Consider the following 17,494-nt stretch of genomic DNA (forward strand, 5'->3'; position numbering starts at 1 on the left):
ATAAGACAATAGGGACTATGACATCCGAATATTGGCCACCCTGAGATCAGTTTCGAAGCCTTTAGGCTTTTGGAAGCAACATAATGCGCCATTTTCGAAATACTACAAACTATGGCAATATAGGTGTCAAACTTCAGCATTTTTCAAGACAACTGGGACTTAGACATTCAAATATCTTTTTAGGGATAATGGCCATCCTGAGGGCAGTTCCAGATCCCTTAGAGAAGCTTCCCCAAGCATAAAAATAAGTCATTGTCTTGTCCTGCAAAATGCTGAAGCTTAATACTCATACTGCTATTACAGCACTATATGCTCTATTTAGTATTCAACAAATGGAATAACAATTTGAATGATATTTGGCAAAGGGAGTCTAATTTTACTCGATGTAACTGACTTGCGGTTACTTTTACATTTGGGACTTGATTTTTTTTTCACTTTTATATAAGAAACTTCCCGTATAGAACAGCATAACGCATAGTACATATGAAAACGAAGTGAAATATGATAAAAACTCCGCAAGCTTCCTAAAGAGCCTTGGAACTGACCTCAGGGTGGCCAATATCTCCAGAAGCATTTCCCGATGTTATAGTCCTACTTGTCCTGCAAAATATTTAAGTTTGAGCATATGACCATCATTTGTGACATTTTGAAAGTAAAGTGGCTAATTTCGATGCCTCCGGAAGCTGCCCCATGGACCTCGGAACTGACCTCAAGGTGGCCAATATGCACAGAATCATATTCGGATGTCATAATCCCACTTGTATTGCAAAATGCTGAAGCTGACTCCCATATTTCCATTGTTGGTGATATATTGTAAATGGCCGATTTTGATGCCTCTGGAGGTGTTCGGAAAAATTTTAGGAAATTGTCTTCGGAATCACCGTCTACGTTTACAGCTGATCAAAGCTGAAATGAGTATTCATTACCAATAGTTCAAATGTCAATTGAAGATTTGCTACACACAATTTTAGTTTCCTATCCGTTATCTTCCGTAATTCGAAATTAATTGTTCATAGGTAATAAGTTATTGAAATAGTAAATAGTTTCCACTTATTGTATATAGGCATAGGAATAAGGATATTTTAAGTGTAACTTACGATGAATTCACTATAGCAATCCTCAGACCAATGCTGTGCACTTTGCATATAGCCTAACTTGAATTTCGAGTCGTACCTATTTTTTCACAATTTAGTTAGTTTTAAGTAGAAATCTTCATCAAATTCAATGCAATTTACTTGCATAGTAACGAAGATAATAAATTCTTAATAAAGTAGTATTAAATATCGGTTATAATGTAACTTTTCGGAGAGAGGCCGGAGGATTGAAAGTCCATTTTGTTCGAGCTGATGTGAATTCATCGGCGCATTCCATCCCAATACAGCGAACCTTGTCAATTATTTCTTTATTCTTTACTCGCACCCCGCAGATTGGTCCCGTTGTCCGAGAAGATTTCTGTTGGTGTACCACGTCGGCATATAAAACGGTGGAATGTCATTAAACAGGATTGGGTAGTAAATGAATGCGCTACTTCGAGATGAACTGATCTGACGACTAAACACGTGAATAGAACTATCCATATCTTCTCACTGCGACGGCCTACCGTGACTACAAATGGCCCCAGATAATCCACGCCTACAAAATTGAAGGGCCTCAGAAATGGAGTCAATCTCTGTACAGGCAATGCTGCCATTCTAGGAATCCGTGGACGAGTTTTGTTAATCCTGCATCACTTACAACCTTTCATGACCCTGGTGATCACTGCGTCCACCGCTTGTACGAAGAATTGTTGCCGTTGCATTCTTCACCGTCTCCCTGTATCCATGACCAAATAGTTCGTGGTAGTGTTGAACGATCTTCATTGTAACCTCTTTTGGGAAAACTATGGGAAAACGATAGGAACTCCGCACGTTCCACGTGACTCTCCATCCGTAGAATTCCGCCGTCTTCAATAAGGGACGTCAGTTTGTAAAGGAAGCTTGACTTCTCGATCTGCAGTCTATCCGCTACGGGCACATTTGCGTTCCTCATCAATACCTTCACCTCGTCACCAAACGATTCAGCTTGTGCTACTTTTATCAGAATCCGTTCCGCCTTCTCGTATACTGCTTTAAAGGGTATTGTTCTATCTTCTATAGAATAGTTTTTCTTGATTGCTTTCACTTGCCTATCTGTAGCTTTTAGCACTTCGATCGAATATGCGTTTATCTTTCTACGACAGTTGGATACAAATCTAAAGACAGTAGCCATAGTTCGTACCAAAACGGTCCATTTCGAAAATCGATGAACATCGATGATCGGTGCGAGTAGTTGAATATCATGAGCAAGTAGATGTACTTTTACTTCTTCCTGCGTCGATTCATACCTTTTCTGTTTTGACTAGTCTTCCTCCTTTCGATAGAGAAATTTAGGCCCTATGAACCACTCGCTGTCTGAATTTAAATTTGGATCGCGGGTCCACTTTGTTAGTTGGTCCGCCACGTTCAGCCTGGAAAGCTTGGAAAGCGTCAGGATCTCGCCGAAACGAACTCCTTGTATCTTCGTACGTCGGAGGTAATCCAGGACAACACGGTTGTAGAGTCGGTCCAGAAAACCTGTTGCGCTATGTTGAACGTGTGATTACTGCGTACTGCTACTAACCTTGCTCCTAATACTACCGCCTACAGTTCCAACCGTGGCACAGACATTGGTTTCAACGGTGCTACTTTGACGCGGCTCGATACCAACACACACTGTATCCTTCCGTTAACAACTGCCCGAAAATATGCCGAGCATCCGTATGCACCTTTACTGGCGTCAGTAATGATGTGGAGTTGAAGGTTTTGAATGTCCGCCGAACTTGCTTATGTGAATGCGTATGTGAATGGCCTCGATACTCGGAAGTGCTGTCGTGCATCGAGTCTATTTTTCGAACGACTGACCATCGATGGGCTCGTCCCAGCTGTAGCTGGCTTCGTCTACGGTATCTACACTATCATAATAATCATCTACATAGTGTTTGTTGATTATTGCTGCTGATGCTTCCGGAATTGCGCCGCATTCAAGTTTTTTTTTATAAATTGGGTAGAGCACGGAGAACACGTCGCCCCAAATGTTCCGATGTCCATCATATAGGTTTCAGGAGAGCTGGCTGGATCTCTTCAGAAGAGGAAGCTTTGGAACTGTTTGTCTGCCCTTCTTATACGGAACTGGTGGTACATCTCCTGGATGTCCCCGCCAAACGCCACGCGTCTTTCCCGAAACTTGCTGATTACGGTCTGCAAAGGCACCAGCTAATCAGGGCCGGTAAAGAGCTCCGAGTTCAGTGATATCCCATTGACAGATGCTCTCGCGTCCCACACGAGACGAATCTTCCCTGGTTTTCGAGGGTTGATAACAACGTTCAGAGGAATATACCAGACATTTCCTTCGCCATATCTGCCAGTTCCTCGACGGTAGCTTTATGCGCATAGCCTTTTATCAGGTATTCAACTATTAACTGATGAACCTTCGAACCAAGCTTCGGATCTCGCTCCAGCTTTCTCTCTAACCCCTTCAATCATGAGATAGCCATTTGGTAGCTATCTCTGCTCATCTCGTCGCCAAAGTAATCCGGTTTCGTATCGGTCTCCATCTCGCTTTGTTGTTGTCTGCATGATGTTCCGAGCCCGCGCATCTTCGTTTGATTCTGCCACAGAGGCTACCGAGGGATCGCCCAACAAAAACTGAGAACGCATGGCGTCGTGTAGCTCCTGGTTGCTCATTGATTCCAACGAGTGAAAGTTGACTCTTGCTTCTTGTCAGCCCAGTGGTGTTGATCGAAACAGGAGGCTTCATCAAGGGCCTCGGAACTGACCTTAGGGTGACCAATGTCCCCAGAATCATTTCCGGATGTCACAATCCCACTTGTCTTGCAAAATGCTATAGTTTGACACCCATAATGTCATAGTCTGTGACATTTCGAAAATGCCCGATTTCGATGCTTCCCGAGGCTTCCTCAAGTGGCCAATGTCCCCAGAATCATATCCGGATGTCGTAATCCTACTTCTTTTGGAAAATACTGAAGTTTGACACCCATATTGCAATAGCTGGTGATATTTGTGGAAAGGCCTATTTTGATGCCTCCTGAGGCTTCCTCAAGGGCCGTGGAACTGACCCCAGAGGGGCCAATGTCCCCATAATCATATCCGGATGTCATAACCTCACTTGTCTGGCAAAATGATGAAGTTTGATACCCATATTGCCATAGGTTAGTTGGAAATATTTCGAAAATGGTCGATTTTGACGCTTCCGAAGGCTTCCTCAAGGGTCTTGGAACTGACCTGAGGGAGGCCAATATACCCAGAATTATATCCGGATGTCATCATTCCAATTGTCTTGCAAAATGCTGAAGTTTGATACCCATATTGCTAATAAGGAGCGAAAATATCACACCGGCCATTTAGCCCCACTTCGAAAAAACCTGTTGTTGGCCATTTCTGGCACAGGTGTCACCATGATTTTTGGATCCGATATAATTCCTATAGGTGTACAAATCTACCAAAATGGTATGAATAGGGATGAAAAACAAACGTCATTTTGTTGGACTTGTATCGCCAAAAAAGGAAGTTGTGGTCAGATTTACTGCATCCGATCCAGTGATCCACCGGAATAACCCCAGATATGAGGACCACATCACAAGTTCCAACATGCGTTCTAAATTCTGGGATCCCGTCGTGTGGGGCTTCTTTTGACTCCGGAGGCTACTTCCTTATCGCATGAGGAAAGCATCATCACTGCTAGGTGGTTTAGTCTGGGTTTTATTAAAATAAATAAATTACTCCTTTTCTTTAAAACAGGGCTGGGTGGCCACAACCGAACCACAAAGTTAAAATTTGAAATTTGTAAAATTGTTAAAAAAAAAATCAACCTAATTTCTTTGCTAGTGGCAAGGTTATTCGTCTACAGGGTTCGGATTTCTCACTCACTCACGCGACAACTGATCACTCCACCATGCATTTTATCCGGATAAATTACAGTGCGATAAACTCCGGCACAAGCGATGGTGCGAAAAATTGTTATCCTCCTTCCCATGCTTCGCGAAAATCAAATGCAGCTTACTTTGCCTCTCCAAGCTGTTTGAATCTGATGATGCGCCACGATAAGCAGAAGGTTCAATACAGCAGGTTTTCCCCTCGCTTTCAATCAATTCATGTGGTGGTGTGGTTTTAGTGGTCGTTCTGAACATTTTAAAATTGTTTTGGGTTCGAATCCCGTGGCGGTCCTAAATTTTTGTAAATATGCTTGTAAAATTTATCTGGTGAGGTGACGATAAGGAAAATTTGTGGATTAAAATTAAATTATCCGGCGATCCGGCGCTCACGAATTTATCACCCTCCATTCTATCCGGATAAAAATGTTGTGTAAGAATACTTCCTCACAGGGGGACTATGAAAAATCATACTCCGCTTAATGGATTAATCGCAGATTTTTATCCATATGAGTGAGAATTCCGAAGCCTATTCGTCTAGCTTATAGAATATATATGGAAATGTTTGCATAATTTCAATTTGGACCGAAGTTATGGACAAAAACAAATTGGGGCCAACTACCGAACCTCTTCCCCGGCTAGAAACGATTTTGTAAAACTTTTTTTTAACAGCGTGTATACTTTGAACAACTACAAAAGGTCTATCCCGGTAGTTTTGTGTGCTTGCCTCGTATGAGCAAATTATGAATAAAGCCCTTGAATATTAATATACCAAGGAAAAATAATGGCAATGTTTAATTTGATTTACTTGCATGAGCTACAATGCAGTAGACATTGTCATGAACAGGTTTTTTGTTGGAAAGCACTGTGAGAAACACGTGTTGGCGGAAAGTTACTTCCAATGAAACGTAATTCTAGATGGAGCTGACAGCTCAATTTAAAATTTATAAAGGTTGTGGAATGTTGGATTTAATGCTGAGCGGATGAATTTGTTACTTGTGTTATGTAATCGGATTCGATTCCAGTTTCAAGCAATATCGCTAAACCCCGATATAAAAGTTGTTTCCGTTTTCGAGGGAAAAGCATTCACGATTCTGTAAACAAACTTCTCCAATGGCGATGTGATTTATACTTTTGTACTCACTTTTATTCGACTCGGATGTAAAAGCTAGCTACCCTGATTGTTTTTTTCACTTTTTTTAAATTTTCCTCCGTATCGAGTTAGAAATGCTCAACTGATCGAAAAATTCCACAGAACATTGTAGGTACGATAGTTGATGATTTAATAAGTTTCAATTAGCTTTGTGTTGTTTTATTGAGTGGTGATTTGTATCTTTTACAGGAAGGTTTTACTAGCACTTTAAATATCCCAAATTACATTTCAAGTTTTTTTTACTCTATAAATGGTTTTGATAATCACTTGAAAGGTATTATGCATTTGAAGCGCAACGGATGGCGGTTGTCATATGCAGAATACTCTATATTGTAAATGTTTTCCTATGACTTACAGCATCGTTATTCGTCTGAATTGTAATGCAGATTGTAATGCCTATATTTATCTTTGATAACAACTTTACAAATTCTTCTGGAAATATACCGCCTAGGGAAGCCTATTTTAGATGAGGCTGACAATGATGAATAGCTTCTACAATAAATTGATCCAAAGCGAATACATGAAATCATATTGCAAAATGTAGCGTTACACACTTCAAAGGGCAAATCAAGCTCGACGTAAGGCATAAATTAAGCTTCTTTGTGATGCAGTTGTAGAAATGCTGTCTATGCGATCCCAGTGCTGTAATTACCCTCAATTGTCAACTCAATTACATTACAATTGTACCCATTATTCTATATTTGTTTGCAATGACTCGAATCACGTGTTACAACAACTGCAAAAAAAAAGATTTTTGCCTTTCATGGTGAACTAAACGCGTTTGAATAAATTGAAACTGATTAGATTAATAATAGCGGAATCAAAATGCTAGACCGATCTGACATTCCGGATATGATAATGGCCGTATGAATGATTGGCTGACGACGACGCGACGACGATAATGAGTGGGTTTAAATGTGACGCATCGGACAGTACACAATCATGCCAAACCGATCAATTATGATTACACTACAGCACACAACATAATGTAATAGCAATAGGGCAAATCAGTTTATATTTAACAGTTCGTGAATTTCTGATGGAATGTACATTAGCTTATAAATGTGATCAGTGATGCTCAGCATTTTGGGCGTTTTTTCCTTCATTTGCTAATCACACAATAAAAATGAGCTTTCACCTTACAAGTTAGTAGTTGGACTACAGCTTTCGAAATTTCAACTCAAAAACTGGAAACACTTCCTGATGGAGTTTCTGATCTTCTCTCTTTTTCTTCCTGATCTTCTCTCCATCACTTCTTGATGTTCTCTCTATCAGTTCCTGATCTTCTCTACATCACTTTCTGATATTCTGTCTATCACTTCCTGGTCTTCTCTCCATCACTTCTTGATCGTATCTCTGATTTCACAATCTTCTCTCAATCACTTTCTGATTTTATCTCCGATTTCCTAATCTTCTCTCAATCACTTCCTGATCTTTTCTCGCTCTTCTCTCCATTATTTCCTGATCGTCCCTTTATCACTTCCTGATCTTCTTTCTATCATTTCCTTATTTTCTCTTAATAACCTCCTGATCTTCTCTCTATCTTTTTCTGAACTTCTCTCTTTTATTTCTTGAAGCTCTCTTTCTTCATGTGCTTCTTTCTATCACTTATCTTCTCGCTAGCACTTCTTGATCTTCACTCCATCACTTCCTGATCTTCTCTCAATCATTTCCTGTTTTTCCCTTTATCGCTTACTGCTCTCTCTACTACTTCTCCATGTTCTCTTTACCACTTCCTGATTTTCTCTGATCTCTGCCTGATCTTCTCTCTATCTTTTCCTGATATTCTCTCCATTACTTCCTGATTTTCTCGCTATTACTTCCTGATAATCACTTGTCACTTCCTGGTTTTCCTTCTATAATTTCCTGATCTTTTCTCCATTATTTCTGGATTTTCTCGCTATCACTTCCTGATCTTCGCTTTATCACTACCTGATCTTCTCTCAATCACTTCTTGATCTTCTTTCCATCACTTCCTGGTCTTCTCTCTATCACTTCCTGATTTTCTCTCTATCACTTCCCGATCTCTCTATCACCACTTGATCTTCTCTTTACCATACCTTGATCTTTTGTTTATCTTTTCCTGATATTCTCCCTATCACTTCCTGATAGTCTCTCCATTACATCCTGATTTTCTCTCTCCCACGCTGTTTCTTCAACTTCAGAGGCGGTTTAATAGCGATAGCGTCACGCTGTCATCGGTGGCTTGGGAGTATGTCCGTCGTAGCCAACCCAATTTCTCGAAAGATATAAGTAAATAGCGGTAGTAAATAGCTAAGTGGCCTCATCAAGTCTAAGAAATATCCAAAGATCTGAATAAAAAACGACTGCTTAATTTCTTCTCAATAGCAATGAAGTCGAAAAACCTGCACTAAATAAAGAGCTATACTACAAAAGTTTCATCGTAGAGACGTACTGGTTCATCCGTAATAGTATATTTGTAGAGTACATAAAATATATTTTTGAACTATTGGGCTAATACTTGTCGGAGATCTCCATTTCTAAGATTTTTGTAATACCACCTCTTGGCGAAGCTTTTTCAGTTTGTTCCAAAGATTGCAAGGCTTGATTGACTTGGAGATTAGGTACACTGAAATCATTAAGATCAATTCCTCCTCCTTCTTGATAATGTTTTGTGATACCATTCATAAGACCTACAATACTGTGATGAATTCCATGCAAATTTGATGAATCAAAAATCGACACGGTTATAACAAGTAGGTTGGTCACAAGATTTCTAGTACCATCAACGAACTAATATTTATACATCTACTGGGAGCAGGCTTCGGAATTCTCACTCATATGAATAAAAATCTGCGATTAATCCATTAAGCGGAGTATGATTTTTCATAGTCCCCCTGTGAGGAAGTATTCTTACACAACATTTTTATCCGGATAGAATGGAGGGTGATAAATTCGTGAGCGCCGGATCGCCGGATAATTTAATTTTAATCCACAAATTTTCCTTATCGTCACCTCACCAGATAAATTTTACAAGCATATTTACAAAAATTTAGGACCGCAACGGGATTCGAACCCAAAACAATTTTAAAATGTTCAGAACGACCACTAAAACCACACTGCCACATGAATTGATTGAAAGCGAGGGGAAAACCTGCTGTATTGAACCTTCTGCTTATCGTGGCGCATCATCAGATTCAAACAGCTTGGAGAGGCAAAGTAAGCTGCATTTGATTTTCGCGAAGCATGGGAAGGAGGATAACAATTTTTCGCACCATCGCTTGTGCCGGAGTTTATCGCACTGTAATTTATCCAGATAAAATGCATGGTGGAGTGATCAGTTGTCGCGTGAGTGAGTGAGAAATCCGAACCCTGACTGGGAGTATTTGCCGTCTGACAATTCGGTTAGTTCTGGAAAATACCATGGCTGCTCGAAACAAGTTTTTCATTCATAGTAAATTGATTCTCTTTAACACCCCAACATGCTAGAAAAGAACGTGTCCACGGAGCTCTCCCGTGCCGTTCCCCAGTTCATAGTATTACATTCAAAATGTATCGGTGTACCTAATTATGACAAGCATGTCACTTAGTTTCTATTTCGCGCAATGGTGCAAATAAAAATCACAAACCTTTGAATATCTATTTTTTGCTTCAATTCCGTTACCAAGCAGCTTATACACAAAGTTACTCATTTTCTGTTTATCTAATGTATTAATGTCTAACGATCTAACGAAGTATCAATTTCTTCTATTACAGACACATTCCTAACAAAGCAAGTTACAATGGTGCGTATGACTTTCATCGGCGACATGCTCAGCTACGGGTACCGAATTCGATCGGATTGTTGAGCAAACCATTCCGGAACCCACAGCAGGCCCACCAGATGACGAACGGCGTGCTAACTTCTGCTGGATGTCGCTACTGGACGTTGCCATCATTGTTTCCACTCGGGATAACACAGAGCACGGTTTTGAGTTGAACCAGGCAAGCCACCACGCAGCCAGAAGTGTTCCCCTGTGAGAACGTTGTAAAACTCCATCCCTCAACGAAAACATGGACGAGAAAGGAATAAAATTTCTGTCAACAACTACAAAATCACGACCAAAGATGCCAAAAGTCGGTTGGAGGCGATCTGTATCAGGTTAGTGAATCTTGCGTTTTTTGCCTAGGTACAAAAAAAGGTATCGTTTCTAGACTAACATTTGAAAATGGCGTAACAGACTACATTTATTCCTTCTGATTCTTCGTTCACATATGTATAAAGCTGTATGTAGACATGTAGACGAAGAATCAGAAGAAATAAATTTCAATCAACGTTATCGTTATCGAGTGTTTGTTGATTTATCGATAATTATCGAGTTAACTGTAATATTCACTAGTTGGGCTTGCAATATCTATTTTAAATATTGTATCGCCTTAGGGGCTGTACATATACCACGTTGACAAATTTTGGTCAGTTTTAAATACCCACCTCTCCCAGCGTGGACATCCGCTCATATAAATTTTACAAAAATTGCATGGATCGTGGACATTTGCCATACACCTCCTCCCCTCTAAGCTGCCCACGTGGTATATGGGACAGCCTTTTATAATATTCAGAAACACCTTTAAATCCTGAAATATAATTGGGATTTAAGGAGGTTACCGAATTGACCAAAACAAATTTCTTACAGAGTCGCAATTTCTTACAGAGAATCTGAGAGCATTTTTAATCATTCCTATTCTTGTTTACGGACGAACGAAACTTTTGCTGGCGTAAACGAGAATGCGCATCAGTTTTCGTTCGAAAGGGCGTTTGAACGTATACAATAATGAGGGTGAATGTCTATACTTAATGTTTAATCTAGCATGATCAACAAAACTTCTATTTGAAGATCCGGAGCACTCAGTTATATGATTATTTTATGACTCACAGAGTAGACCAATCTCCTTAGCCTTACCGAATCATATTGAATAGGTGACAAGGATAACCCACCAATATATGGAGAGTATATTTACTTTATTTTAGGTGCTCTATGCCTGGAATGCAACACTACAGATCGGTGCATCAAATAAATTTCTAGTACTTGGATTGCAATATATTGCCGAGGGGTTCCGATTACAGCTGAATATTCTTGACAACGGAAAGTCATTATGTGCCTTAAGTAAATCCGTCTGGGTAGTGCAAATTTCCGCTATATTTTTATCGGAACACCTGGAGCATAGGTGGAGCGCATAGCTGGAGCGAAAAAAAAATCACTTCACCACCAACAGAACACCTCCTTCCCCTTCGTTTCACAGAGTAGCAGGCATTAAGCAATAATTCTAGAGTGCCTTCAATTAACTCTGGTCAACCAGCTGCAAAAAATTTGTTTCATTCTCAGCTTCTGTCAAAATTTTACCCCAATTTTGTTCGCGTAATCTAGTAACCCCATTTTAAGGGCGAATGTCGTAAGAGAGGATTCTCTTCGTCGACTTCCCCTCTTTTAAATAAAAGTGACAAGCAGCAGATTTCTTTGTGGTTTATCACCTCAGAACGAAAGAAAACAATGCGAACTTGCATTCTGAGGTGATAAACTGCAAAGAAATTCCCTGCTTGTCACTTTTATTAAAAAGAGGGGAAGTCGACGAAGAGAATTCTCTCTTGCGACATTCGCCCTTTTACCAGATAGAGCATGAATTATCGAGTTAACTTACGTTAAATTATCGAACTCCGATAATAATTCAGTTGATTCATCGTTATCGTAGCAACCGATAACGTTGATCACAATCAACTTTATCGGCGATAACGATAAATCAACGATTAACAACCCTGTTTCAGACTATAAGCTAACATATTAATGCTGTCCAATGAGCAGCTCGAAGTAGCTCGAAGTTGTTCCCGTCCTGCTCGTTCTTTTTTGTCAACAAACGGGCATGAGCGTGACAGGAACAACTTCGAGCTACTTCGAGCTGCTCATTGGACAGCACTATTGAGTCACGTGATTGACGATAAATTAAAGCCGCTAAGAGCAAAAATGTAAAAAAAGTACGTTTCCCATTCTAATTTCCATATAAAATTGAAACGCGATGCAGAAAGCGAGGACGCAACCGATCGAGCTCATATTTGGCACAGGTGATTGAGGTCCCAGAACGATTCAGAAAAACCTTGAACTCACTTTGTAACCTGCGCACTATAGGATTTCGGGCGGTCATTAATCGAAAATGTCATGTCTTCCGAATTATTTTAAAATATTTTCTCTCCATTGTCAATACTCTAATTAAGAGAAATTCTGAATTTGAAGTCTCTAGGTGCACTAGTTCCAAAGATATAAGGTGTCAAAGTCAGAAATGGGTAAAAAAGTTAACAAATTTCCTGAAAAAATATTTTACTTTCAACTATTTATTGAAATATTTTCTTAATGTTTTTCTTTAATGTTAATACATCATTACAAAGGTAATTGTATAAGCTTTAAAATGGTATGCAAAAACTAATGGTTACATTGTGAAAAAAATGAAAAAATGCGGAAACAATATTTTTTCCAAAACGACGCTATTTTCAACTTTGATAGTGAAGAACTTTTTTTCCTCAGAAATCCCCGGGTTCTTTTATGATGCACATCAAGGACGAAGCTTCGACTAAAATTTCTGAAATAATTTCTTGCCAGTATTTGCAATTAACAGAGTTAAATCACTTTGATTTTTTTTCATTTATTTTTTTACTGTGTTTTGCCTCTCTCGTACTCCAAGGTTAATGCTCATTCCAAAACGAATGTTTGATAGAAGGCCCGGAGATCCGTAGTGGTATATATCAACTAACTCAGCTCGAAGAATTGAGGTGATGTCTGTATGTGTGTGCATGCGCGTCTGTATGTATGTGCGCAAATCGCCATTTAGACGCTTATTTGTGTACGATTTTCTCGCAACAAGTTTCATTCGACGGGAAATCTAGTCCCATCGTTTCCTATTGAAAATGGGCCAGACTGAACTATGGGCTCAAAGGGTATGGTCAAAATACATGTATTGGTAATAACTTCGACTTTATTTATAACAATTTTTTAACTTTTCAAAGGAGTGAATGAATAAAACCCCAATACAATGCAGCACAACGGTAACGGTAACGGAATTTATATATTTCCTGTCAAATTTTACTGGTTCCGTCGCCATTCCGCTGAATTGCGTTTGGGGCTTGAGTGGTTTGAGTCATTTCCCTAAACCTATTTTTCTGAGCTATTCATTAGCTACTGATGGAGAACTAAATATGAGGTTTCATAGTATGTAAATATTTATAAATCTCATGGAATCAATAATTCTGACATGTTTATTGCAAAAGTAAAGACGAACAATATCTTAGTTAGTACGGAGAGTATGGAAATTCTTGCTAGTGTTCATGAATGTCTGGCTAAAGGTAGGGAAATATTTATTCACTCATCTACACTTTGAGGTTCACTGGCTGAACAACCAGCGGAAAGTCAATATAAAAAAGAAGAAATTTAGAACTCATAATGCAAGAAAATGATCAAGAGAGGCAAATGTTGACATTTTTCTTCGTGCCTTACATGAATCAGATCTATTTTAAGCTCGATTTGGATAACGAGGAGACATTGGAAAAAAATTCACTTAGTTATTCTTATGCCATGCGTAATTTCATAATATTTGAAGATTTTAAAAGTTCTTTATCCTCTGATACTTTAGATGAATTCATGTCATCTTCCATCGTTGATGGAATTGAAGAAAATATCATTAAAGATTTAAACCTTCACACAGAAAAGAATGATGCTATATATAACTTGTAGAAATCATGAAAACAAATCAAAAATAATTTAAATAGTGTTGTTATTCAAATTGAAAGAAATTTGCTTTTCGGAACAATGGAGCATTGTGGAATGAATGAATGTTCACATTTTTGAGAATATATTATTCTCATTTATTTTTGAATAACTTGTACAAATGTCATGGGATTGCGATTTCTAATTTGCTAATACCCTTTTTCAAAAGTTATTTCCAATTCTGATTCTTTAAGAAAATTGTTTAACTATTTTTAGTGGAATGTTTTCACTGTCATAAGACGAGTTTAGTAAAATTCCATTTTATTCCACCAACTCGTATTAGTTCTACATATACGTATTTCGACCTGTTAGGACGTCTTCAGTGTCTCGTACTTTACTCGTTCTTGACTTCTGATTCTTTGATTAACATTTAATGCTTTAGGATCCTTCAGAACCTAGTACTTTGTCAAACAGATTGTTCTAAATACAAATTGTGAGGCATGAGAGTAAGAACAAAAAATATCACTGAATGTCATGAAATTAATGTCTTTTAACATTAATTCGGTTCTCTCGCCGCCAACTTCAGATTTAGAGCAATGAAAAGTTATTAGATTTATTGGTAGGGGAGGCGTTTTGTTACTTTCTTCCCACAAAAATGATTACCTTCCGCAAAAATATACAAAAATATATAGACGACAGTCCACAAATGAGGATGGAGAAGGGGAGGGTTCATGATGTCCATAAATTGCTGTACTTAGTTTTGTACAACCCCTTCCTTCTCCTCAAGAAAACATATAAAATTAAACTTCCTAAATTGGATTGCTTTGTCACGTTAATCGAATTTATGAAAAAATATTACGTAATTCATAGACGATCCCTAAAGGGGGGTGTTAGAAATTATATATTCATGCTATTTCGACCATACACAGCTAAAGCAAAGTGGAAAATCACTTGAAAAGTCCAATTTTATTTTTGACCGCTCGCTTGTATGGGGATCCCCCATAGTGCTGCGAGTTACAATTAACCCGTTTTTTTTAGTCTTGTCGCCGAGTGTATTTTGGGTAGTTTGTGCGTCGCTTTAACTGGCTACCCATTATGCTTTTGTTTTTGTTTTAATGGCAACATGCACCACCACTGTGGATTTGTAAATATTTTAATTCGTTTGTTTTTTCAATTAAAGTTTGTTTAGATTTTGTTGTTTAGCGTTTTAAATTGTTGCTTTTAAATTATAGTGTCCGTTAAGTTAGATTTTAAAATAAAGTTAGCGCCAGAGCTCCTCCCGTAGGCTAAAAAGCGACATCAACACAAGCAACATAACAGTCGAGCACGGTGGCAGGAGCGATGGCGATTATTTGTTTTTGGTCTGGTCGATGACGGGAAGAAAGAAAGTTACGAGCCACGGCGAAGTGAAGACGCGTTTCGGTGGATCGGCCGGTTTTGTGTCCGCAAAAAGTGAATTGTGGTTTTTTGAGTTGCGTGCGTCGGCTGGATGGTCAATTCCCAGCATCGTCGGGAGTGGAAAATTAGGAGTTCCCCCGAAAGTGCCGTGGTTCGGGAACATTAAGTGCTGTGAAGGTGCAGTGCAAAAGGGTGTTGGATCGCCGCCATAGTGGGAAGCTAAACGCAAAGGAAATTTCGCTTCCCGGCGGTCTAGCAAAAGATCCCAAGAACACCCGCCGTCCTTACTGTGGGGCTCAGCCAGTAGAGTTCCTCGCCCCGCAGTTAACAGTCAAGAAGGACGAAGCCAGACAGTGCAAAGGGGCGTATTGTCTGGGGCAGAATTCTGTGGAATCTGCCGGGGCCTACTACGGCGAGTAGTCGGTTCGGTGTTGTACACCAGCGTCACTAGGGGGATCCGATAAAGGAGCTTGCTCTTCCCCTAGCTAAAAGTCAAGGACGGCTGCCGGAGGCAGTCCCTAAAGCCCGAAAGCAGGAAGAAGAGAAAGAAGAAGACGAAGAAGAATAGAGGAAGAAGGCGAAAGAAAAGGAAGAAAGAGGAGACCAGTTTGCCTGTTGCTGCTGTGCTGTCGTCGACGAAGGGCCCCAACGAGAGCAGTGAGTCGACCAGTGCCGTAACGAGGGGAGCAAGAGGTCAGAATAGAATATAAGGTTTTTTAATTTTGAAATATTTCCTCGTTTTGCTCATTTTGTCCATCCGAAATCCGAAGGTAAGTGGGAGTACCCTGCTCTAGGCCGCCCTGCCGGGGTGAATTGTATGAGGGGAAGCTCAGGGCTTTCAATTGGCGCCCAACGTAAATTTTACAGAAAATATCTACGATATTTTCTTCCTGAGCGAGGGGTACTTCCACCAAAATTCGGATTTTGGGTGGAATAAACACAGTGGTGGGGACTTTTTCCACAATCGCGTGACCGTTTATAAAATTTTATATTGTTTGTATTATATTTGTGTTCCTAAATCGGTTATTCGTCCCGTCTGTTGAACGATTTGGCACGAGTAGATTTGCAAAGTTCCAAGGGCGGGATCGCCAATTCTTTCGAGCGGTTTAGGGTGGCACGTGAAGCATTTTGGTGACCTAAAATCATTGGGAATCGTTAGTGAGTGAAAATAAGTACCTTACCGTATTCATACTTCATCGAACAGTTGGTCAAGTTTTGAAACCGTCCATATTTTAAAGATTTGTGTCCTCTTTCGTCAAAATGGTGCTCAACGTGTTGACGTTGGGAGAATTCAACGTCGCGTACTTCCACTTGCGAGCCGATCATCTCGAACAAGACGAGATCGACTTTGAGTTGAACTCCCGCAGTGTTGTCATCCCTCCCGAATCGGATCAATCATACACCAAAAGGCGTCGTCGTTTGCGTGGGCTGTTGGCCAGCGAGCTGCAGGCCTCTGATCCTGTGGTTCGCTCCTTCAAAGGTGATGTTGAAGTTGATTTGGGTATATGTCGTGGCAAGTTCGAGTCCATCAAGGAGGATTTGGGGTACAGGTGTCCGAATAAAGAGGTTTTTCGAAGCAGGTTGCTTCACTTGGGTGCTCGGCTCCAAATCGTAAAAAACTACGCCGTGGGAGAAGGCAATGAGGCATTTATTGATTTGTTGGACGATGTGGTAGCTCTCCACAGCTACCACTTCGCAAATAGTGCTCCGCCTCCTCTCACGGTCGTTGAAGAAGACACTGAGGATGATGAGGATTTGCAAACCCAATCTGCGGAAAGGAACGACAACATTCCGGTCCTGTATAGCAAACCCTCAACCGATGTTGTCGTAAATCAGGTGGCTGGGGAAGAAATTCTCGGTGTCTTATTTGAAATAAGGGCGGAAATTCAAAAGACGCAACAGCAGATTAAGGTCAACGAGTCCCGCAACTCAGCGAGAATAGATTCTCTGGAAGCTACGATGGAAAAACTCGGTACCGGTCTAGCGTCTATCAGCACGATTGCTTCTGAACTCCAAAAAACGTATCGTGAAGTTCAAGCACTTCGCGATACGGTTTCTGAATTACAGGGCATGGTTAAAAAAACATTCCTAAAGTAAACTTCAATAGTTTGCCGGTGGATACAGAGGATATTCACTTTAGAGAGAGTCCTGATCTGCCGGATTTGCCTGAGATTCAACAGCCAACGTTAGAAGGGTTGGGTATTTCAGAAGACTTGCGGAGACGTCTTTCGATTCCCGCACAGGACTTACGAATGCCGAAACAACCAAAGCTGTCTGCTCCTGGTATGGCGGATTATTCCAAGATTTTTG

At 40.0% G+C, this 17,494-nt stretch overlaps 1 protein-coding gene across 10 annotated transcripts in view; it reads left to right on the forward strand.

Annotated features, from left to right (window-relative positions):
- Nucleotides 1–17,494, forward strand: part of LOC134228178 (sialin) — a 91,381-nt gene that overhangs the window by 52,135 nt on the left and 21,752 nt on the right. For all 10 annotated transcript variants that reach the window (XM_062709990.1, XM_062709995.1, XM_062709992.1 and 7 more), the window contains one exon: nt 9,816–10,200. In XM_062709990.1, the coding sequence (XP_062565974.1) occupies nt 10,113–10,200 (88 nt within the window). In that variant the 5' untranslated portion in view covers nt 9,816–10,112. The remainder of the gene's footprint in view (nt 1–9,815; nt 10,201–17,494) is intronic.

This window comes from Armigeres subalbatus, chromosome 1 (assembly GCF_024139115.2).
Source record: "Armigeres subalbatus isolate Guangzhou_Male chromosome 1, GZ_Asu_2, whole genome shotgun sequence".
NCBI classification, from domain to species: Eukaryota; Metazoa; Arthropoda; class Insecta; order Diptera; family Culicidae; genus Armigeres; species Armigeres subalbatus.